Source organism: Nerophis ophidion, linkage group LG08 (genome assembly GCF_033978795.1).
Source record: "Nerophis ophidion isolate RoL-2023_Sa linkage group LG08, RoL_Noph_v1.0, whole genome shotgun sequence".
Lineage (NCBI taxonomy): Eukaryota > Metazoa > Chordata > Actinopteri > Syngnathiformes > Syngnathidae > Nerophis > Nerophis ophidion.
Genome location: NC_084618.1, coordinates 61362503 through 61387151, shown reverse-complemented (window position 1 = coordinate 61387151; position 24649 = coordinate 61362503). Strand labels below are relative to the sequence as shown.

General features: G+C 41.0%; 1 protein-coding gene across 1 annotated transcript in view; it reads left to right on the top strand.

The window, feature by feature from the left end:
* Positions 1–24649, top strand: part of kctd5b (potassium channel tetramerization domain containing 5b) — a 44330-nt gene that overhangs the window by 8234 nt on the left and 11447 nt on the right. The window contains exon 2 of the mRNA XM_061909233.1: positions 21943–22051. Within this exon, the coding sequence (XP_061765217.1) occupies positions 21943–22051 (109 nt within the window). The remainder of the gene's footprint in view (positions 1–21942; positions 22052–24649) is intronic.

Genomic DNA, 24649 nt, shown 5'->3' with positions numbered 1-24649 from the left:
ACTGAGGCCAAGGGAAAAAACAAATGGTAAATGGGTTGCACTTGTATAGCGCTTTTCTACCCCTTTTTAAGGAGCCGAAAGCGCTTTGACAGTATTTACACATTCGCCCATTCACACACTGACGGCGGGAGCTGCCATGCAAGGCACTAACCAGGACCCATCAGGAGCAAGGGTGAAGTCTCATGTCCAAGGACACTACGGACGTGACTAGGATGGTAGAAGGTGGGGATTGAACCAGTTACCCTCAGATAGCTGGCACAGCCACTCTACCAACTTCGCCACGCCGTCCCCACAAAGGACATTAAAGACATTAAAGAGCAGAGCTGGTGCAACCAGCCACTTCTACATACAGCTATAAATAAAAAGTAAACGAAACATATACACTGTGGTGGCCTCTGCGGTGTTCCACGCCATCGTCTGGTGGGGTGGAGGGAACATGGCCAAAGACAGGAGCAGACCCAACAAAGCAACCAAGAGAGCCTATTCCACTCTCGGCCGCCCAGTAACTCGGCCAGTGTCCAGTCCGCATGGGTGAGCGAGGATGCGTCTAAGGATACTGAGATGTCCGATACCTGCTCATTCAGCCAAGACACCGTGAAGCTTGTCCGACAGGGCAGCTCCACAGCCCTGTTTCTTCATCCTCATCTTTTCCAGTCCCTCCAAACGGATTCTGGTGTGGCAGAGACCAAGCAGCTGGGCTTCATGGCCAAAAGCCTCCAGGGAGGTAGATCCTGATGTTCACAAAAAAAGCACTGCAGAAGTCACGAAAGTGCCAGCCCTTGTCATACAGTCACAAAGGGTCCCGAAACAAAAAGCAAAAAAAAAAAAAAAAAAAAAAAAAAAAATATATATATATATATATATATATATATATATATATATATATATATATATATATATATGAGAAATGAAAGCAAGAGGGAAACACAAAAGGATGACACAAGAGCACAGAGCTCCCGCCAACAGCAGCCACTACAGCGGCGCTATCTTGGGAAAAAAAAAGTCTATCTATCCAACAAAACAAACTAGTTTTAAAAAAAATCCAAACTTATGTTTTGTGATTAACGCTTGGCATTATTATTAATAAAATAATATCAATGTACAAATACTATTGATTGTCCATCCATCCGTCCATTTTCTACCGCTTGTCCCGTTCGGGGTCAAGGGGGGTGCTGAAGCCTATCTCAGCTGCATTCAGGCAGAAGGCGGAGTACACCTTTTACAAGTCGCCACCAATCATTGATCAATCCTCAAAACTTTAGCTATCAAATAGATTGTATGTTTAATCTTATCGAGTGTCTGTGTGTGTGTGCGTGCGTGCATGTCTTTTTTTTTTATTGTACTGCAAATTAACGCTGGACTTGAATCGAATTAGACAAAGTTTAGCTGCCGACTAGCTGGCAAGGCACAAGCTATCAAACTTACAGACTTGAGACTGCATCCTCCAGATGTCCGATATTGCCTCGCTTCAATGTGCGCATTTTACAAATGTATTGTCATAAAAACAAGCTCTACTTTTCAAAGAGAGCAAGGTTTTGATGTTTTTAACAAGAATAAGGAAATGTTCCCTCACTTTACATATTCTAACCTCCAGTTTTGCTAACTTGCATCCTTCCAGAAAAACACGAGTGATTATGTCACCATTATATGGACATTATTGTCAACAATGTTGACAAATCATTGCGCACCTAATAATCTTCTTAATGAGGATTTTTTGTTGGGCTGATTTTGCATTGTCCCATCGTGGCTTGCACTTGTTGTGTTCCTATAATTGTGGCTGTTTTTTTGCAGTATTGTGTGCAGCAAAATAAGATGATATTCCTTTTTTTTCTCGTTTTGAGCTAATGCAATATTGTTTTTTTGCTAAGGAGATGAGAGGTCCAGTGCTCAATCATGCAGGCTGACGTGCTTCCGTGGGACTCTTGAAACTGCATTATTCATGTTGTTGACTGGAGTCGGTATTGTACCTGGGGTTGGGCCAAGGGAGAAAGTGTAGGAGTCGCTGTCTCGTGCATGGTGCTAACCACTGGAACTCTTTTATCATGTTTAAAATGGCATGTTGTCATGTGTATACGTATAATTGTTCATGTTGCAAGAACCCGCACAGAAAGAAGCAGGTCAAAATCAATGAGTGGATGCAAGAGATGCACCTCACAGATGCTTTTTGGAGACCGACTTTTCTCAAGACTACTCAAGCAGAGTCCTGGTGTTCCCGCTTTGAAAGCCGCATGAATTTTTCAAGCAGCCCATCACAAAAGATTTGTGTTCCTTTTAGCATTTTAATGTGTGGTCCAAGCTCTTCTGCAGAACATGTAAGAGAGAGAGAGAGAAAGAGAGGGAGATGTGGCCACATTTAATGCTGAATTCAGTTTGAATGTCTTCCCTGAGCACATTGTGTTAAGCCATGTAAATATTTAACGGGGATCTTTTCTCCTATCAGTCCATCCTGTCTTAGTAAAAGCTTTGCGGTCATTCAAAGCTGATTTATTGGGGTTAATAGCCAGTTGTTTACATGTTTTAAATAGCTTACGCTTGATGTTGTTATCTACAAGATGAGCTAATTTGGCCTGTCTTCGTTTCCCCCCCTTTCTTTAATGTTCCAGGTTGCCGTGGTTCTTTGGCTGGACACCATAGCAGTAAAACTATCTTTATCTTGATGACTTCAGAATGGATCAATCCATTTACAGGCTTTTGGTTGTAAATGCTTACTAAAAGTAGGGGTAAAACTGTAAAAGGGCCTCACCGTCCTACCTTTCATCCAAAGGTTTGTGTTTTTTACGTTTTTTGAAAGAAAAGGGCGCGTCACATAATCCTGCCTTGATGCAATGTGTGTATTATTTAAAAGATGTAGGCCTATTTGACTATGCTATTACCGCGTCTACTCCAGAGGGATTCTGGCTCCTACGCTACAAGGATCAGACTTCCACTTGGCTAAGTAGCTGCAGTCATGTGACTGAGAGGCTCCACTGCAACATCTTTGAACACTCTTTCTGCAAACGTCTCTTTTCTCCTGCATCCAACCTTAATGCACCTTTCTCTATATTCCCGAGGCAGCAGTGTGTAAAGGCTTCCCTTTGATAGCGCTAATTGTTGGTGCACGCTGACAGAGTGATGTTGCGCTCGATCGAGGGCTCGACTGTTGTGTCATGTCTTTAGATGGCCCATATCAACATCCGGTGCTTGATGCGTGCGGGTCACTGCATGTATGCAAAGGGGCTGCAGTGTCACCATCCTTTTAAGGGCCAACTACCAAATAAGTCACATAATATGCCTGACCTACACTGAAGTGACCTAAATCTACTTGTTGTGGGTGTTGACACATTTTTATATAATCTACTCTCTTTGGTTTTAGTGATTGGTTTTGTTCAGGAGAAGCCCAGCATGTTGATCTACTCCGTATACCGAGTAGGTCCAAAGAAGATGTCATAGCTTGTCTACTGTAATCTTTTAATGGTTTTCCTGTGTGATTTGCTGGTTCAAATAGAGAATTATGGTCACATTTAATGCATTTGCTGTCAGTGTTGAGTACCTTTCACATTTCAATTGACACAGTACCTGGGAACTCAACACAACCAATTTCAGTACTTTTGTGTGTTTAAATGTTAATTGTGAGTACCTTTAACATTTCAATCGACACGGTACTTGGGAACTCAATAAACCAATTTTCAGTACTTGTGTGTGTTTAAATGTTAATTGTTGAAAAACTATTCTTTTAGCTGTTTGCATCAGCTATGTGCTCTTTTGTATCCTCCTTTGTGTGCTTTAACCTCTTAAGGCCCAAGCTGTGTGTTTACATGCTTTTTTTATTTCTCTGTCCTATTTGGGCTTATTGGACCTTATTTACAATAAAAACAAAGAATCATTTCATGATATGATTTACTTCGTCCATAAGTACACAAAGGTGTATTTCATGTTTAGTGACATGCTAATTCTTATTTTTACACTTTTTCTACAAATTCCATTGTATTTTATTATCTTCTGACACCACCAGATGGCAGTATAAGTGTCCACATAAGTAGCCATACGACCCCAATTCAGTAGTGCAGTGGTCCCCAACCTTTTTGTAGCTGCGGACCGGTCAACGCTTGATAATTTGTCCCGCGGCGGTGGTGAGGGTGGGGGGATTTTTAATTCATTATTTTATTTTATTTATTTATTTATTTTTTGCCCTGAAAAGGGGAGATTTTTTTTGGTTTGGTGCACTAATTGTACGTGTATCTTGTGTTTTTTATGTGGATTTAATTAAAAAAATAAAATAAATTAAATACAATAAAAAAAAAAATTATAAAAAATTATTCTGCGGCCCGGTGGTTGGGGACCACTACAGTAGTGTACACAATTTGGGAAATAAGAGCTAAAAGGTGCTGTCCACACATGTGGCCACTAAGCCTTTAGAGGTTTCCCTCTTGTTTTCATATGTTTTTACTTTATTTTTGTGAATATGCTAATCTCTAAATCTCTAATAATTTCCCCATTGTGGGATGAATATAGTCTATCCTAATTTAACATTCCACACTAAGCTGTGCTGTCCAATTACCTTGCTTTCTTATATTCTCATTTTTAAGTACTGTACTCTACTGTATTATATAAAGTAGACTTTGCATGCAAGATGTTAGATGGCTGTAGAGTATAGACTACGATGTGCTACTTAACGCAGGAAGTAGTCTTTGCCCTTAAGCTGAACGAGCCAGTCTTTTCTTTAGTTAAGCCCCAAAAAGTGTTCAATTTGTAAGTGTTGTATATGTTACACACCAATAGTTTGATTGTTATCATGCATCTTACAAACCCCGTTTCCATATGAGTTGGGAAATTGTGTTAGATGTAAATATAAACGGAATACAATGATTTGCAAATCCTTTTCAACCCATATTCAATTGAATGCGCTACGAAGACAAGATATTTGATGTTCAAACTCATACATTTTTTTTTTTTGTGCAAATAATAGTTATCTTAGAATTTCATGGCTGCAACACATGCCAAAGTAGTTGGAAAAGGGCATGTTCACCACTGTGTTACATCACCTTTTCTTTTAACAACACTCAATAAACGTTTGGGAACTGAGGAAACTAATTGATGAAGCTTTGAAATAGGGCTGGGCGATATATCGATATATACGATATATCGTGGGTTTGTCTCTGTGCGATATAGAAAATGACTATATCGTAATAATCGAGTATACGTTCACACGCAGGACTTATAGCTGCGGGCGTACACTTCAGGTTCTCCTCGCTCTTTCCTGTCTCCCCTTCTCGCAGACAAGCAGGCGCACATTCTTACATACTTCACAAACTGTCACGTCACACGTCACATACACGCCCTCGCAGGGCCGAGAGGTAGCGACGTGGCTAACGTTAGCTGCTAACGTAGCCGTACGAGTGAAAGATGGTGCGGATCTGGTAACAAATGAAGGAATACTTAATTCCCAATAAAAACAGCAGGGATTCCATCGTCTGGCGGTGGTTCGGCTTCAAGTGGGAATATGTCGAACAGACAACCGTAATTTGTCAAGTGTGGGGGGGAAAGCTTTGCTATAAAAAGTAGCATTACTGCTAATATGTAGCATCATTTGTAAAGTCACTCGCTAGAGAATGAAGATAATTTCATAACCTTAGCAACATACCACATAGTGACGGACAAATACTATTTGATTTCCTATTATGCAGCTCATTTTTATTTGACACTTAAAATGTCTCCGACAATCTTGCAATTTATGTTTTGGAAATGACTTGAATGTTTGTGCCATTGCTTAAAGGCCTACTGAAATGAGATTTTCTTATTCAAACGGGGATACCAGGTCCATTCTCTGTGTCATACTTGATCATTTTGCGATATTGCCATATTTTTCCTGAAAGGATTTAGTAGAGAACATCCACAATAAAGTTTGCAACTTTAGGTGCTAAGAGAAATGCCCTGCCTCTACCGCATGTCGCAGACGATGACGTCACATGTTGATGGCTCCTCACATATTCACATTGTTTTTAATGGGAGCCTCCAACAAAAAGTGCTATTCGGACCGAGAAAACGACAATTTCCCCATTAATTTGAGCGAGGATGAAAGATTCATGTTTGAGGATATTGATAGCGACGGACTAGAAAAAAAAAAAAAGTTACAAAAAAAAACACGATTGCATTGGGACGGATTCCGATGTTTTTAGACACATTTACTAGGTTAATTCTGGGAAATCCCTTCTCTTTCTATTGTGTTGCTAGTGTTTTAGTGAGTTAAATAGTACCAGATAGTCAGAAGGGTGTCTCCACGGGTGTCTTGACGCGCAGTGTCTCAGGGGAGTCGACGGCAGCTATGGACGGCACAAGCTCAGCTTTTCTCCGGTAAGAACTGACTTTTTATCCACAAATTTCTCACCGAAACTTGCTGGTTAACATTTGATAGAGATCCATGTTGGCTTGACCGCGCTCTGATCCATAAGAAAGTTTCACCTCCAGGAATTTTAAACAAGGAATCACCGTGTGTTTGTGTGGCTAAAGGCTAAAGCTTCCCAACTCCATCTTTCTACTGTGACTTCTCCAATATTAATTGAACAAATTGCAAAAGATTCAGCAACACAGATGTCCAAAATACTGTATAATTATGTCATTAAAGCAGACACATTTTAACTGTGTGTGCGCGTAGCGCTCATACTTCCTAAAAACCTGTGACATCTTGCGTACAGGTTATCATTACACGACGTTTCGAAGACGAAACTCCCGGGAAATTTAAAATTGCAATTTAGTAAACTAAACCGGCCGTATTGGCATGTGTTTCAATGTTAATATTTCATCATTGATATATAAACTATCAGACTGCGTGGTCGGTACTAGTGGGTTTCAGTAGGCCTTTAATAACTTTAATAAATACACTTTTGGTCAATTGACGTAGTTGTGATTTCCCTCTCTGCATGAAAGTTTAAAAGTAGCATATATGAATGCAGTATTAAGTTTTAATGTAGACACATAGAATCATCATACTGCTGGGATTATATGCATCAAGTGTTCATTCAAGGCCAGGGCAAAATATCGTAATATATATCGTATATCGCGATATGGCCTAAAAATATTGCGATATTAAAAAAGGGCGATATCGCCCAGCCCTAAATTGAAAGTGGAATTCTTTCCCATTCTTGTTTTATGTAGAGTTTCAGTCGTTCAACAGTCCGGGGTCTCCGCTGTCGTATTTTTTTTGATAATGCGCCACACATTTTCGATGGTAAACAGGTCTGGACTGCAGGCGGGCCAGGAAAGTACCCGCACTCTTTTACTACGAAGTGACGCTGTTGTAACACGTGACTTGGCATTGTCTTGCTGAAGTAAACTGGGGCGTCCATGATAATGTTGCTTGGATGACATATTTTGCTCCAAAACCTGCATGGACCATTTAGCATTAATGGTGCCTTCACAGATGTGTAAGTACACCCATGCCTTGGGCACTCATACACCCCTATACCATCAGAGATGCTGACTTTTGAACTTTGTGCCTAAAACAATCCGGATGGTTATTTTCCTCTTTGTTCCAGAGGACACCACGTCCACAGTTTCCAAATATAATTTGAAATGTGGACTCGTCAGACCACAGAACACTTTTCCACTTTGCATCAGTCCATCTTAGATGATCTCGGGCCCAGGGAAAGCCGGGGGTTTTTCCTGGTGTTGTTGATAAATGGGTTTTGCTTTGCATATTAGAGTTTTGACTTGCACTTACAGATGTACCGAACAACTGTAGTTACTGACAGTGGTTTTATGAAGTGTTCCTGAGCCCATGTGGTGATATCCTTTACACACTGATGTCGGTTTTTGATGCAGTACCGCCTGAGGGATTAAAGGTCCGTAATATCGTCTCTTATGTGCAGTGAGTTCTCCAGATTCTCTGAACCTTTTGATGATTTCACGGACCGTAGATGGTAAAATCCCTAAATTCCTCGCAATATCTCGTTGAGAGATGTTGTTCTAAAACTGTTCGACAATTTGCTTACAAAGTGGTGACCCTCGCCCCATTCTTGTTTGTGAATTATTTAGCATTTCATGGAGGCTGATTTTATACCGAATCATGTCACCCACCTGTTCCCAATTAGCCTGCACACCTATGGGATGTTCCAAATAAGTGTTTGATGAGCATTCCTCAACTTTATCAGTATTTATTGCCACCTTTCCCAACTTTTTTGTCACGTGATGCTGGCATCAAATTTGAAAGTTCATGATTTGCAACAAAAAAAAGTTAATTAGTTAGAACATCAAATATGTTGTCTTTGTAGCATATTTCACTGAATATGGGTTGAAAATGATTTGCAAATCAATTTCCCAACTCGTATGGAAACGGGGTTTGTAGTTGTAGTTTTCATTACACAATCTGGAAGTGTTAAAACCTGCAATGTAAAATCGCTAATGCTTATCAGTAGCATGTCTATGGCAAATCCAATACAAATTAGCATAGAGCGAGCACATTTAAAAAAAATAAAATAAAAATGTTTTCTGCCCGTGTGGGGGGTTGTCTCTCGCTGGCTTGGGGTCTGGCCGTCCGCTGCTTCTCTCGTGCCCTGTCCTCTGCCGGGCGCGTCTGTCTGCAGCCTGCTGCTGGCTCTTCCGGGCGGCGCGGTGGGGTTCCCGTCGCTGGCCGGCCTGGCTGCGTGGGGCCGGTGTTCCCTGGGCGCCACACCTGCTGTTTGGGTTGGGCTCTGTGGGCGACTGGGGCCGTACTCTGGCCCACGCACACTGGGAGTCAAATATATTGTACATACAAACACACATATACTCACACAGACACACACCGTTATTCATACATACAAACGTACATAAATAGGTACCTACGCTCCCACATGCATACACAAATACAGTACATACCTACATACTCAAGTTCGTCCATCTACACGCACATTCAAGATACAAACATACACATACTGTACATATACATTCACTGCATGTACAAACAAACATACATATAGACATACTCTACATATACATTTACTGTACAATATTCATATATACATTCTGTTCATATACAAGTACATATACATACATACATACACTCATGCTCATAATCACGTTTCATCAAACATATATTAACCTTGTTGCCCTAGCGTAAACTGGGTAACACATGGCATACTGACAAAGCTTATCCCATTGTTACTATAACAATCTACAAGATTATTATATGTTGCCTCTCTCTCTTCCCCTTCATCTTTCGGTATTCCTTTTTTTTATCTCTCTAGTTATCATTATGTATACGTATTGTTGCATTTGAACAACTGTATTGGTGATAATAGAGGTAAACTATTGGTATTGTTCATGATCAATGAGCACTTTTTCTATTGGTATTTGTATTGCACCAGTTATAGTGTAAAAATGCTCATTGTCATTTCTATATTATTATTTATTTCACTAACTACTTCTTTGCTATCACTTTTACGATCATATTTGTACATATCGTATGTGCTGGTGTTGTTCTATTGTTGTTGTTGTTTTTGTTGTTATTGTTGTGTTTGCTATTGTTGTTTTTGTCTCTCTGTCTAATTTCCCTCTTATCCCCACAATTTCCTCCTCTGTCTTCATTTTTTTCTCTTTCTATCCCCTCCTGCTCCGGCCCGGCTGCACCAAATGATAATATAAATACATTTAATAAAGTCAAATTCAAATAAGGCAACAAGAGAAGTATCCTACACTTCTCTTTTGTAAAGTAAATCTGAACAGCCGATTTGGGCATCTATATCAACTATATGATTTGCCTGAGAAGCTGGACAGGACAAAAAAAAAATAATAATAATAAAAATTGTGCTTTACTGTACTCATGAGCGCCGTTTTCTTGCTTTGTTGGCATGGAAACTTGTAACATTACCTATGGGCACTCCTCTCTGAGTGACTGATTGCTTGTTTGCCAGCCAAATGCTTGAGCCGGTGCCCAATCTGCAACCAGCCGGGATGTCATGTGCAACAATGGTTTTGAGATGTGGTGCCGTTTTGATTTTATGTGAATCAGGACCGACAGACTTTGGTCGGTACTTATAAAAATAATTAATTCAGTACCTATCCCTTTTGCTTTGATTTACATGACATCCCTTCCGGCTCAAGTCCAGCTCATCGAATACTGTATGTGTGGTGGTTAAGCGAGTGTCTGTTTTCAATGGGTACTAGGCGCTATTTCAATCAATCAATCAATGTTTATTTATATAGCCCCAAATCACAAATGTCTCAAAGGACTGCACAAATCATTACGACTACAACATCCTCGGAAGAACCCACAAAAGGGCAAGGAAAACTCACACCCAGTGGGCAGGGAGAATTCACATTCAGTGGGACGCCAGCGACAATGCTGACTATGAGAAACCTTGGAGAGGACCTCAGATGTGGGCAACCCCCCCCCTCTAGGGGACCGAAAGCAATGGATGTCGAGCGGGTCCAACATGATACTGTGAAAGTTCAATCCATAGTGGCTCCAAGACAGCAGCGAGAGTCCCGTCCACAGGAAACCATCTGAAGCGGATCAGCAGCGTAGAGGTGTCCCCAACCGATACAGGCGAGCGGTCCATCCTGGGTCCCGACGAGCGGTCCATCCTGGGTCTCGACTCTGGACAGTCAGTACTTCATCCATGGTCATCGGACCGGACCCCCTCCACAAGGGAGGGGGGGACATAGGAGAAAGAAAAGAAGCGGCAGATCAACTGGTCTAAAAAGGAGGTCTATTTAAAGGCTAGAGTATACAAATGAGTTTTAAGATGAGACTTAAATGCTTCTACTGAGGTAGCATCTCGAACTGTTACCGGGAGGGCATTCCAGAGTACTGGAGCCCGAACGGAAAACGCTCTATAGCCCGCAGACTTTTTTTGAGCTCTAGGAATCACTAACAAGCCGGAGTCTTTTGAACGCAGATTTCTTGCCGGGACATATGGTACAATACAATCGGCAAGATAGGCTGGAGCTAGACCGTGTAGTATTTTATACGTAAGTAATAAAACCTTAAAGTCACATCTTAAGTGCACAGGAAGCCAGTGCAGGTGAGCCAGTACAGGCGTAATATGATCAAACTTTCTTGTTCTTGTCAAAAGTCTAGCAGCCGCATTTTGTACCAACTGTAATCTTTTAATGCTAGACATGGGGAGACCCGAAAATAATACGTTACAGTAATCGAGACGAGACGTAACAAACGCATGGATAATGATCTCGGCGTCTTTAGTGGACAAAATGGAGCGAATTTTAGCGATATTACGGAGATGAAAGAAGGCCGTTTTAGTAACGCTTTTAATGTGTGACTCAAAGGAGAGAGTTGGGTCGAAGATAATACCCAGATTTTTTACAGAGTCACCTTGTTTTATTATTTGGTTGTCAAATGTTAAAGTTGTATTATTAAATAGAGGTCGGTGTCTAGCAGGACCGATAATCAGCATTTCCGTTTTTTTGGCATTAAGTTGCAAAAAGTTAGCGGACATCCATTGTTTAATTTCATTAAGACACGCTTCCAACTGACTACAGTCCGGCGTGTTGGTCAGCTTTAGGGGCATGTAAAGTTGGGTGTCATCAGCATAACAGTGAAAGCTAATACCGTATTTGCGTATGACGTCACCTAGCGGCAGCATGTAGATGCTGAAGAGTACAGGGCCAAGGACCGAACCCTGGGGAACTCCACACGTTACCTTAACATAGTCCGAGGTCACACTGTTATAGGAGACGCACTGCATCCTATCAGTAAGATAAGAGTTAAACCATGACAGGGCTGAGTCTGACATACCAATTCGTATTTTGATACGCTCTAATAAAATATTATGATCGACGGTATCGAAAGCAGCGCTAAGATCGAGGAGCAGCAACATAGATGACGCATCAGAGTCCATCGTTAGCAATAGATCATTAGTCAGTTTTGCGAGGGCTGTCTCAGTCGAGTGATTTGCCCTGAAACCGGATTGAAAGGTTTCACATAGATTGTTAAACGCTAAGTGCTCATTTAGCTGCTCCGCAACAATTTTTTCGAGGATTTTCGAAATAAAGGGAAGGTGAGACACCGGTCGGTAGTTTACCATGAGGTCAGGATCGAGGTTAGGTCTTTTAAGGAGAGGATGAATAACCGCTTTTTTGAATGCAACGGGAACAGTGCCCGAGGAAAGTGATAAGTTTATAATATTTAGCACTGATGGACCTAATAATACAAAAAGCTCCTTGATAAGTTTCCCAGGAAGTGGGTCAAGTAAACATGTTGTTTGTTTCATTCCATTTACACGTTGTAACAATCCTTCTAATGTTATTTCATCAAAACGAGAGAAACTATTTTGGATATTTGCAGTATCCGCCGTATATACAATCGTATCTGTGTTACTATAACCCCGTTGTAGCTGGGACGCATTGTCTTTAATCTCCTTTCTAATAAGTTCAATTTTCTTATTAAAGAACTTCATAAAGTCATCTGCCGAATGGGTGGAGCTACTGGAAGGAGTCCCTTGTTGGGTTAGCGATGCTACAGTACTAAACAAAAATTTTGGATCGTTTTTATTAATGCGGATGAGATTTGAGTAATAATTAGTTTTAGCTAAGGTAAGCATGCGTTTATAAGTTATTAAACTATCACTCCATGCTTGATGGTGCACCTCAAGTTTAGTCGTGCGCCATTTGCGTTCCAGCTTTCTACATAATAATTTCTGAGCTCTAGTTTCTTCAGTAAACCATGGCGTACGCCTTTTTGGAGCCTTTTTTAACTTCAGCGGTGCTATACTATCAATGGTTTCGCGCAGGGCGTTGTTAAAGTTGTTAGTGAGGTTATCAATAGAGCCCACATACTTTGGGAACGGTGCCATTACCGAGGGCAGTAGGTCCGCAAGAGTCGTCGTTGTGGCAGCATTAATGTTGCGGCTGCTATAGCAGTTATTATTCTTATTAGCTTGCCGAACATGAGTCTGAACTTCGAATTTTATAAGGTAATGATCGGACATTACTTTAGTATACGGGAGTATCATAACTTTGGAGACGGTGATACCTCTGACAAGCACTAGGTCTATCGTATTGCCGCTGCGATGCGTCGGTTCATTTATTATTTGTGTAAGACCACAGCTATCAATTATAGTCTGGAGCGCCACGCACGGTGGGTCCAATGGGGTATTCATATGGATATTAAAGTCCCCCATTATAATTATATTATCGGCGTGCGTCACTAGATCAGCAACAAACTCTGAGAATTCACTAATAAAGTCCGAATAGGGCCCTGGGGGGCGGTAGATAACGGCCAGGCACAGAGGCAGAGGTGTGGCAGACTTCATAGAAAGCACCTCAAACGATTTATATTTATTATTTAAGTTAGGACTAAAGTTAAAGTTTTCGTTGTATATTAGTGCGACACCCCCTCCCCTTTTGAGGTGACGGGCAATATGCGCATTCGTATAGTTAGGAGGGGATGCCTCATTTATCGCAAAAAAGTCGTCTGGTTTAAGCCAGGTTTCGCTAAGACCGATGACGTTAAGGTTGTTGTCTCTAATGACCTCATTGACTAATAACGCTTTGGGAGACAAAGATCTGATGTTTAGAAAGCCCATATTATAGGTAGTGGGCTGTTTTAAGGAGTTGTTGATTAAATTATCCGTCGTAGCAATATTAATAATGTTACGTTTATTATGCGCAGTGTACTTAAAATAATTACGACCATATCTAGGAATTGATATGACGGGAATTTTCAGATTGTCTACTTGGCGCTGCGATAAACTGAACGCATCATAATTTGCCACCTCAGTAGAGTGCATGTCTAACTCTGACGTAGTCATAGACACAGTAGAAAAAACATTTTGTGAGTTGTGTATTATTCTACGAAAATTGCTATGTGTACAGGGATCATCCAGCCTGGCGCTGGCTAGTTCTAACTTAACTGACTCCATACCCAGGCTAGCAGGCTCTGTAATTGCCTGTGACCGGGCTTGCTCTAGTGCAGTTAGTCAAATGTGGCTCAATGCGAAGTCTATGTTCCGAGACAAGAGGATAGCGCCTTCCTGGTTAGGGTGAAGGCCGTCTCTCCTCAGCAAGCCAGGTTTGCCCCAGAAAGAGGGCCAATTATCAATAAACGTAAATCCCTGTTGTCTGCAGAAGCTATCCAGCCACTTGTTAAGAGAGACTAATCTGCTATATCTCTCATCATTGCCTCTCCCAGGCAGGGGGCCAGAGACAATTACTCGATGCCTGGACATCTTTCTGGCGAGATTACAAGCCCTGGCTATGTTTCTCTTTGTAATCTCTGATTGTCTCATCCTAACGTCATTGGAGCCAACGTGTATTACTATATTCGCATAACTAGTGGTGCGGTTAGCCTGCCGTACGTGTTTACTAGACCTGTTGCGAGTTAGCTCCCTAAGATTAGCTTCAATGTCAGGTGCTCTGCCCCCGGGAATACACTTAATTGTGGCTGGTTTGCTAAGCTTTATGTTTCGGGTGATGGAGTCCCCTATGACTAAAGTGTGGTGCCCGGTAGACTGGGGTGTAGGACTAGCTAAAGGGCTAAATCTATTATGCGTCTCAACCGGTACACCGTAGCTTGTAGGCCGATTAGGGCTGCTACAAGCTGGGCTAGTTAGCTCGCTACAGCTAACGCTAGCAGATGTGTCCGCAACATCTAAAGTTACGAAATTACACTGCTCTAACTGGCGGACACGGCTCTCTAGCAAAGCCAACCTATCCATGAGTAAAGTGCACGAAGCGCAGGAAGCCATACTCACAGAAACTTTCCGTCGCCGAGTGGGGTGCCAGCTGTCTTCGGGAAGTGGTGGTCACGGTGGCGGGGGAGAAGCTTCCTTCAGACCGGCGCTGCCTTTCTCCGCTAGCCTCGTTAGCTTAGCAGCTAGCTAGCTGAGGGCGGAGTGGTGAGACAGAGATCGGGTGATTTGCAAGTTAAATGGAACTATTGGATATGTTCGATAAGTTGTAAATAAAGCTGCAAAACAGTTAAAATCACACAGATAGAACGATACTTAGCTTTTTTGCAACAAGAGCAGTCGGCGAGCAGTCATTCACGTTGACCCGGAACTACAACTTATTTGACCCAAATAAGTTGTAGACTTCAATGCTCTTCCAAGTTTTCATCTGTTTTGTCGCGAAGAATGACGTCTGGAGCACAAGATAGTTAGACTAGTCTGGAAACGCAACCGACAGATAATCTTTGAGGGCACACGACAAATCTTTTTTTTGATAAAGTAAAGGAATAAATTCCATTGCATAGTTAGATTTTTTGCTCATTTCTGCTGTAAGTGGTAAGATCTAGGCCACTTGCACGCTGCCTGCTGCACAACATCCATCTTGGCCTGGTTGACCATCATTGTTTTTCAATTCTGGGAAGAAGTCTCATGACGGAATAGAAGCAATATGCAGTTTCCTGGGTGAGAGCACAGATGGCTAACTGTCGTTTAACATTACAAGTATGAGGTGGAAGGATACGTTTTTGTCTGTGTTTGTATGTTTGTTACCATTATAACTTAAAATTAAGTAAGCAATACAAACGAAAATAAGATTTTTTTTTCCTTTTTACTGCTCCATTTTTTAACTACAGTAGCCAGTAAGCTACACGGTTGTGGAATTGACCATTATGGCAGTGCTTGGCTTTTGTAGAGGTCTACTATAGAGCCAAAACACTGCCAGTAAGATTTGGTATGACAAAAATACAGGCATTGTAAAAAAAAAAAGTTGTATTGTCACCGAAACAAATGAAAAAATACAACATTTTCGGGGGATTTTATTTTTTAAAAACCGGTAGAAAATCGATGAATGAATGGACATGTTTTAGATATTTTTTATTCTTGTACACTATACACTTTAATTGTTTTTGTTTGGTTCAAAGGTGTTTATGTTCAACTTTTCCTATTTTCACACTCGTTTCTCTATTTTACAATTGAGTTTCTTTCTTTTTTTTTATTTCTACGGTGTCAGTCAAACTAATGGCCGTGCTTACAACAAGTGTACCCGGAAACAGTTTTACTACACTCGGGCATGCAGGTAAACACCGTAGAAGAAGACAAGAGGATCAGTGCGTCTAAATCAAGTGTAAAAGGGAACTGCACTTATTTTTTTGAATTTTGCTTATCATTCACATTTTTTATGTAAGACAAGATCACAAATGTTTTTATTTTTTTAAGCATTATAAATAATAAATAAAGGCGGCCAAAAGCCTACTTACAATAGAGTGTATGGGAGCTGTTCTATTCTGCCTATGAAGCCCTGAAAAGAACATCCAAATACCTCCATTAATCAGAATAAGACATACTTTATTAATCCCCAAAGGGAAATAAAAATGTTCAGCACAATCCCATTCAAGATCAGACAAACATTACAGGGAGACAGAACAGGATCGCTGACGGGTCTGCCAACTTCCGGTGCCCCTTACAAAAAAGGTGAGATTATGGTTTTATGTACATGCTGTAAGTATACATGTATTATAGTAACAGGCACATTCATAATATTTAATATTTACATATTTTGCTCATTTTAGTGCATTATATAGAAAACTCATCTCAAATACATCACTGATTAAAACTCACTGCAGACTTCATTAGAGCCAACAAACATAATTAAAACATCCCTTACTGTACATTGTCTGCTGTCATTAGGTTGCCGACTGATAGAATCTTGCTATATTCCAGTTTAGATGAAGAATGACTCATAATTCTCAAAAAGTAAACGGGGGTGGAACCTACCGTCTTTTTGTGTCGTGTTTTTTGCCATTTTTGGGTCTAAATTGGCTGTTAAAGTGTACCAAGTTGTCGGATTACATCCCCATCCTTCTATTACCTAAGTGAGAGGTATTATTTATGACCTACAATAAACTTCCACAAGCAAGGAAGCAAGAAAGTAGCTGACCAGTTGATATATTCATTATAGGCACACAAGCTAGTGAACACGGCGCCGCTATAAATAGTTTGTGTGCATTAACACTTATAATAATAATATCACTAATACTTGGTTACTGTTCAATTCTCGAAATGGAATATTGTTGGCGGTTTCTGGATGGTTATTTATTGGATTTAATGGGTGTATTTAGAGCCCCTCGGTCCTCCCGTCTTCTTAAATGTTACACCTGCAAGCCCAAGTCTAGTAAAACTGCTTCCGGGTAAACTTGCCCCGCCCCTTTGTCAACGGCAATAGTTTGAAATCGTTAAAAAAAAGAAGCGAAAACGAAAAATAAAGAAACACAAGTAAATAAAAACGGTAAAAAAAAATAGATTGTTTACAAAAATATGAATATTGGCATCAAAAACATGTCTTGATTCAAAAAAACCAAAAACATTGTAATTTTTCAATGTTTGTGTTTATTTGTTGTCAAAACTTTTTTTGTGAAAATACAACTTTTTCTACAATGTCAATTTTCTTGTCTTCCTTTTTATTTTTCCTTTTTTTTCCCGCTGCCAGATTTTACTGGCAATGTTTTGGCTCCCTAGTCTACACTCTAAAGAGGGCTATTATTGGACACAGTTTGAAACATTGTTTTAAAACTTAACAACCTCAAATTCTGGATTTTGTACAAATAAGAAGCGGTTTGGTTCATAAAATCTTCTTATTCAATAATTCTCTCTTGTGATCCCACCCCCTTGTATTTGTTTCACAGTTCTCCCCTGCCACTGCCCCCTGAGGGCCAGCCTCTTGTTTTTAATTAAAAACACCGTTGTGTACATGGGACCACATCAGAGCCCCCATGAACAGCTTTGTCTGAACGAGGTTGTTAATGCTTCCCCATAGGAGCATCTCCTGTATGCTGAGGGGTTTCCAACACCATGGTCTAAATTTAGCAGTTGATACAAAGGAAGCAAACTGGAGTGCCTGCCTGTAAGATGTCTGTGTATCTTATCAAAGGTTGACAAAATGTGTAGCAAATTAATATATTCAAAATTTAAGTCACTATACTGTTGATCATCAGTGATTCCAACTGGAAAACCCAAATGGTATTAGAAATATGATAGTGGGCAGTCATCCCACATTGAGCACCCTTCATCACAGAAATATTTAAAGGGGAACTGCACATTTTTGGGAATGTTGCCTATCATTATAAAAGACATGACAACTATTGTATTTTTTAATGCATTCCAAATAGTAAATAAAAGTCCGCTGACAATAGAGAAGCTCTATTTTGCCTATAAAGCCCTTAAGAAAACATCCAAACACCTCTATTAAGGTTTTATATACTCTAAGTATGGTTGTAATGTAGTAACAGGTACATTTAAAGCATTCATGACGCATTGATTAAAATAAGCGTAAAACAACTTTCGCTTTTTTTTTTTCAACATAACTGATTATTACTCACTGCAGACTTCATGAGAGCCATAATAAAACAGCACTTACTGTGCAAGGTCTGCTGTCATTAGAATGCCCAACTGCTATGATGTTCTATTAATTCCCGTTTGGATGAACAATGACTCATAATTCTTGCGAAGAAAAGCGGGGTGGAACCAAGCATCTTTTTGTGTCATTCTCGCCATTAGCAGGTCTATTTTGGCTGTCAAAGTGTACCAACTTGTCATAATCTGTCCTCTTTCTATCTAGGTAAGAGGCATGATTTATGATCTACTCCGGGTACTCCGGCTTCCTCCCACTTCCAAAGACATGCACCTGGGGATAGGTTGATTGGTAACACTAAATTGGCCCTAGTGTGTGAATGTGAGTGTGAATGTTGTCTGTCTATCTGTGTTGGCTCTGCGATGAGGTGGCGACTTGTCCAGGGTGTACCCTGCCTTCCGTCCGATTGTAGCTGAGATAGGCGCCAGCGCCCCCGCGACCCCGAAAGGGAATAAATGGATGGATGGATTAAAGTTGGACGAGCGAGGAAACGAGCAAGCAGCCAATCAGTCCATCATGTCAACATTGGCACACAAGCTTGTGATCACGACACCGCCATAAATAGTTTGTCTGCGTTCGCACTTCCATCCATCCATTTGCTACCGTTTGTCCCTATTGAGGTCGCGGGGGGTGCTGGAGCCTATCTCAGCTGCATTTGGGTGGAAGGCGGCGTACACCCTGTACAAGTCGCCACCCAATCACAGGGCCAACACAGATAGACAGACAACATTTACACTCACATTCACACACTAGGGCCAATTTAGTGTTGCCAATCAACCTATCCCCGGTTGCATGTCTTTGGAGGTGGGAGGAAGCTGGAGTACCCGGAGGGAACCCACGCTTTTGATACCAATATCACTTATACTGGGTTAATTTTTAAGTTACGAAATGTCAATGGGGGCTTCACGGTGGCAGAGGGGTTAGTGCGTCTGCCTCACAATACGAAGGTCCTGCAGTCCTGGGTTCAAATCCAGGCTCGGGACCTTTCTGTGTGGAGTTTGCATGTTCTCCCCGTGAATGCGTGGGTTCCCTCCGGGTACTCCGGCTTCCTCCCACTTCCAAAGACATGCACCTGGGGATAGGTTGATTGGCACCACTAAATTGGCCCTAGTGTGTGAATGTGAGTGTGAATGTTGTCTGTCTATCTGTGTTGGCCCTGCAATGAGGTGGCGACTTGTCCAGGGTGTACCCCGCCTTCCGCCCGATTGTAGCTGAGATAGGCGCCAGCGCCCCCCGCGACCCCGAAAGGGAATAAGCGGTAGAAAATGGATGGATGGATGGAAATGTCAATGGATTATTGTTGGTGATTTTTGGTTTTTATATTTTTTGGCAGAATAGAGGACCTCCCATTTTACTTTTATTTACTTTTATTTACATTTATTTACACGATAGAATGCCACGGTAGATGGGTTATACTTGTATAGCGCTTTTCTACCTAAAAGGTACTCAAAGAGCTTTGACACTATTTTCACATTCACACACTTATGGCGGCCCATCAAGAGCAAGGGTGAGGTGTCTTGCTCAAGGACGCAACAGACATGACTAGGATGGGGGAAGCCGGGGATCGAACCAAGAACCCCAGGTTGCTGGCACAGCCGCTCTACTAACCGAGCCACGCCATCCCCATGCATAAAAAAATAAAAATCCATTCGTTTTCATGTCTGACTTTGAACAATAGGCGAAGTTTTAAAAAAGTGCAGTTCCACTATAAGGAGTCAAACCTGCTGGCAAACCTGAGTACAGACCACAACCCAAAAAGACTCATTGTCATGGTAGATTGTAGGGCTGGACAATTAATCGAATTTCAATCACGTTTCGATTTTGGCTTCTTAAGATTATAAAAATATTATAATCAAATAAATGGGCCGCAGGATGTGAATGCAAATTCCTGCGCTTGTAACGGTGAAACGGATAAGGAGCGCATGAATGAAAAAATATCACGTCTACTAGAAGATTGGGGATCTCACCATGATTGCTTTTCATTTGACAAAGTGCTAGTATACCTAACCAATAATAACTAAACTCAACAAAACATTTTTGATTTCCACATCCACGTAAGCGTGGACGCAATCACAGAATTTGCCAATAAAACGGAACCTGCTGATATACGCAGACTATCACAAAAATGTATATAAATCTGACTGTAATACTGTTATTGTAAGGAGAAGGTACATTTGTTTGGGGAAAATAATGTGTCCAGGACTGCTCATTCATGCCCGAAACACTTAACCCCACAGAGCTAAACAATGTCAAGAGGGTCACTTGAAACAGCGACTGAACTACGAAGCTAAGGCAAGAACAATCCATACACCCACAACACATCTCATCTGCTTGTGTTGTTGTGAACAACATCAACCAATGTCCAAATAGGACAGCGGTCGCAACTTGAAGGATGTTGTACTCATAGCGCTTACTGATACATTTACAAAATTATTAGGCTTTGCCTTAAAATACTTGTCAAAATTGTCCAAAGATGTATTGCACCAATAAATGTGAAGATTTTTTAAAAAGATATACCGTATCTCTCGGACCATAGGGCGCACCGGATTATAAGGTGCACTGCCGAGGGGTGGGTCTATTCAAGTGTATTTTCATTGAAAAGGCACACCAAATTATAAGGCACATTAAAGGGGTCTAAATTACATATTTTCTGGATTTAAAACTCTTGTTCAATGTAACAAATGTGTTATGAAATGTTATGTATGACACAAAAAGCACACACTATGGTGGTAAAAAGTGTAAAAGGTAAAAACAAACAGATTTTTTTTTCCCCCATATTGCTATTATATTGATTAATTGTTATGATTTTTGTTTGTACTTGTTTTGGTTTATATGTTTCTAATTCATATCCATTGTTTTTTTTAAATCATATTTAAAATTGTGTTCAGGTGGTACAATGACTACTTGTTTTGAAATTAGGAAATAATTGTGCGATTAATCGTGAACGTGATTATTGTTTTTTCCATAATCGTCCAGCCCTAGTAGATTGTGCACAACGATAGTGACTGCGTGTGCCGTCACATGCAGGTACAACTTGAGTCTCTGTAGAAGTGCCAAAAGCTGACCCAGAGCAAAAATAGAAGTCCACTGGGTCTCGGTGGATATATTTTTGACAATGAAAAGGAGGGCAACCTGCCATTGGCGTGCAGATATTCATTATCATTTTAATGCACTGGGACATGTTTCCATAATTGGACGGATTGAATCAACTCTATACATTCGTACATGTTTGATTGGAGAATGACTTGCATGTTAAATGTTATAGGTTCACTTCAGCTAATTGTAGTTTGTAAGCCAAGGTGCTTTTTCTAGGCTCCCTTGGCATGTCCTGCCAGCTCTTCGAATCCCTTTTCCGCTCTAATTGTTTGAGCCCCCCCCCCCCTTTCACCATGAGACAAAGCTGGCCTAATCACAGTACTTACAGAAATAGGGGAATACCCAGTGGCTGTGAAAGAATTGGGTTCAAATCCAAGGCCTATGGGAATAATAAAGTGATATTTCCAAGCTTGTGTGCGCACGTCCATACAGTCGAGAGATTATGAACACAGAAGCCGACCTCATAAATTTGCGTCTCATTAGCTTCACTTATTCACTTACTGATGAAATCAGTACTTAGGAATGCTGTCAGTTTGTGTTAAATGTCTGAAGCTGATATTCTTCCCGTTTCTCTTTTAGGATGAAACAGGTGCCTATCTCATCGACAGAGACCCCACTTATTTTGGGTCGGTGCTCAACTACTTGAGACACGGCAAACTGGTGCTCAACAGGGACCTAGCAGAGGAAGGTAACACGTCTAAATCACTGCTAGTGGCTGAAAAATAATGTACAGCGTTCAATTTGTTGTTTTTATAGCCAGACCGGTGTTTATTTTTTGTACCTGGGAGTTTCGGCGACAACTGTGGCCTTCCTCAGAGGTTGTCACGTGACGTTGATGCGACGTGTTTGGTCAGCTGTTTTGAGCAGTTTTGGTTGGCGCTGTCTTCCTGTCACATCAACATCACATGACAACCTCTGAGGAAAGCCACAGTTGGAGCCGAAACTGTCATGTATGGAAATAAATACACAGGTCTAGCTACAAAAATAAAAAATTGTATACCGGTAATTCTTTGAAGACCTAATGAACCTAATTGGACAAATGTACTGTGTGGGCCCTCTGAATTCGAACACAATTTGTTTTAGGACACTGATCATAGCTTTAACTGCATTGTTTAAGTACAATTTTAACATTAGCAAATGTCAATAGGTGTTAAAGCTCTTTTAACTAACTTTTTTTTAATGTTTGATTTATATTTTAAAAATGTGTTTACACCAGAGTTGGGTAGAGTGTTTAAAAACTAAACTCAAATAAGAGTGCCTTGTCTGCATGGAACCCGTATGTCACTCATGTGCGGATTCTAACCATTTGAATAATTTCTATAGTTTACAAACATCCAGCAGGCTGGATTGAAATGTGCATTATATTGTATTATGCCCAGGACTGTGTTAGCGAGTAGTGCTGTATAAACTGCCCTTCTGCTGCTTTGAAAGACCCATGTCACATGACTACAAACTGGACACCTCATTGGCTGGTTCTAAAACAGGATCGATTGCTTTAGAATAGAGCCCGGCGATATACCGGTATTGCAGTTAATACCGGTATATTTTAGAAATAAATATGCCGTATATTTCGGACCATAGGGCGCACCAGATTATAAGGTGCATTAAAGGGGTCTAAATTTGTTTTAAAGGTTTTCTAAACTTAAAACACTTCTTCTTGGTCAATATAACAGGTAATGGTGGTTATTTGGTCAAAATGTTGCATAGATTATGTTTTATAGACCATTTTTTCATGTCGCCTTCTGACAGTCCCTTCAGGATGTGCCATTTTGTAAGCGGTCTTATTTACGTGGCTCCACTTCGAGAGCGTCTTCTCCCTGTCATCTTTCTTGTACTGTAATAGCGTGCAAGGACAGGAGTCGAAAAGATTTCATAAGATGGAGCCAACTGTGCGGCATCTATACATTCATGGCTCACATTCATGGCTCACTTGTGCAACAACAAATCCGGAAATATGTTCTGTCAAAAAACGTCCGACTGAAACTCTCTAATAACGCAAGTCCCGTTGGTGGATTATCAAAACCCACTACACCGGTAGTTTTTAGCGCTTTAGCGGGTCTACTGACAGACATACTCTGGAAAAAAAGTATTTAGTCATCCACCGATTGTGCAAGTTCTCCCACTTAAAATGATGACAGAGGTCTGTAATTTTCATCATAGGTAGACTTCAACTGTGAGAGACAGAATGTGAAAAAAAAAAATCAGGAATTCACACTGTAGGAATTTTAAAGAATTTATTTGTAAATTATGGTGGAAAATAAGTATTTGGTCACTTAAAACAAAAAAGATCTCTGGCTCTCACGGACCTGTAACTTCTTCTTTAAGAAGTTCTTCTTTCCTCCACTCGTTACCTGTGTTATGGAACCTGTTTGAACTCATTATCTGTCTAAAAGACACCTGTCCACAGCCTCAAACAGTCAGACTCCAAACTCCACTATGGCCAAGACCAAAGAGCTGTCGAAGGACTCCAGGAAAATAATTATAGACCTGCACCAGACTGGCAAGAGTGAATCTACAATAAGCAAGCAGCTTGGTGTTAAAAAATCAACTGTTGGAGCAATTATCAGAAAATGGAAGTCATACAAGACCACTGATAATCTCCCTCGATCTGGGGCTCCACGCAAGATCTCATCCTGTGGGGTCAAAAAGATCATGAGAACGGTGAGCGAAAATCCCAGAACCACACGGATGGACCTGGTGAATGACCTGCAGAGTGCTGGGACCAAAGTAACAAAGGGCATCAGTAACACACTACGCCGACAGGGAATCAAATCTTGCAGTGCCAGAAGTGTCCCCCTGCTTAAGCCAGTGCATGTCCAGGCCCGTCTGAAGTTTGCCAGAGAGCACATGGATGATACAGCAGAGGATTGGCAGAATGTCATGTGGTCAGATGAAACCAAAATAAAACTTTTTGGTATAAACGCAACTCGTCGTGCTTGGAGGAAGAAGAATACTGAGTTGCATCCCAAGAACACCATACCTACTGTGAAGCATTGGGGTGGAAACATCATGCTTTGGGGCTGTTTTTCTGCTAGGGGACAGGACGACTGATCTTTGTTAAGGAAAGTATGAATGGGGCCAAGTATCGTGAGATTTTGAGCCAAAACCTCCTTCCATCAGTGAGAGCTTTGAAGATGAAACGTGGCTGGGTCTTCCAGTGTGACAATGATCCCAAACACACCGCCCGGGCAACGAAGGAGTGGCTCCATAAGAAGCATTTGAAAGTCCTGGAGTGGCCTAGCCAGTCTCCAGACCTCAACCCCATAGAAAATCTGTGGAGGGAGTT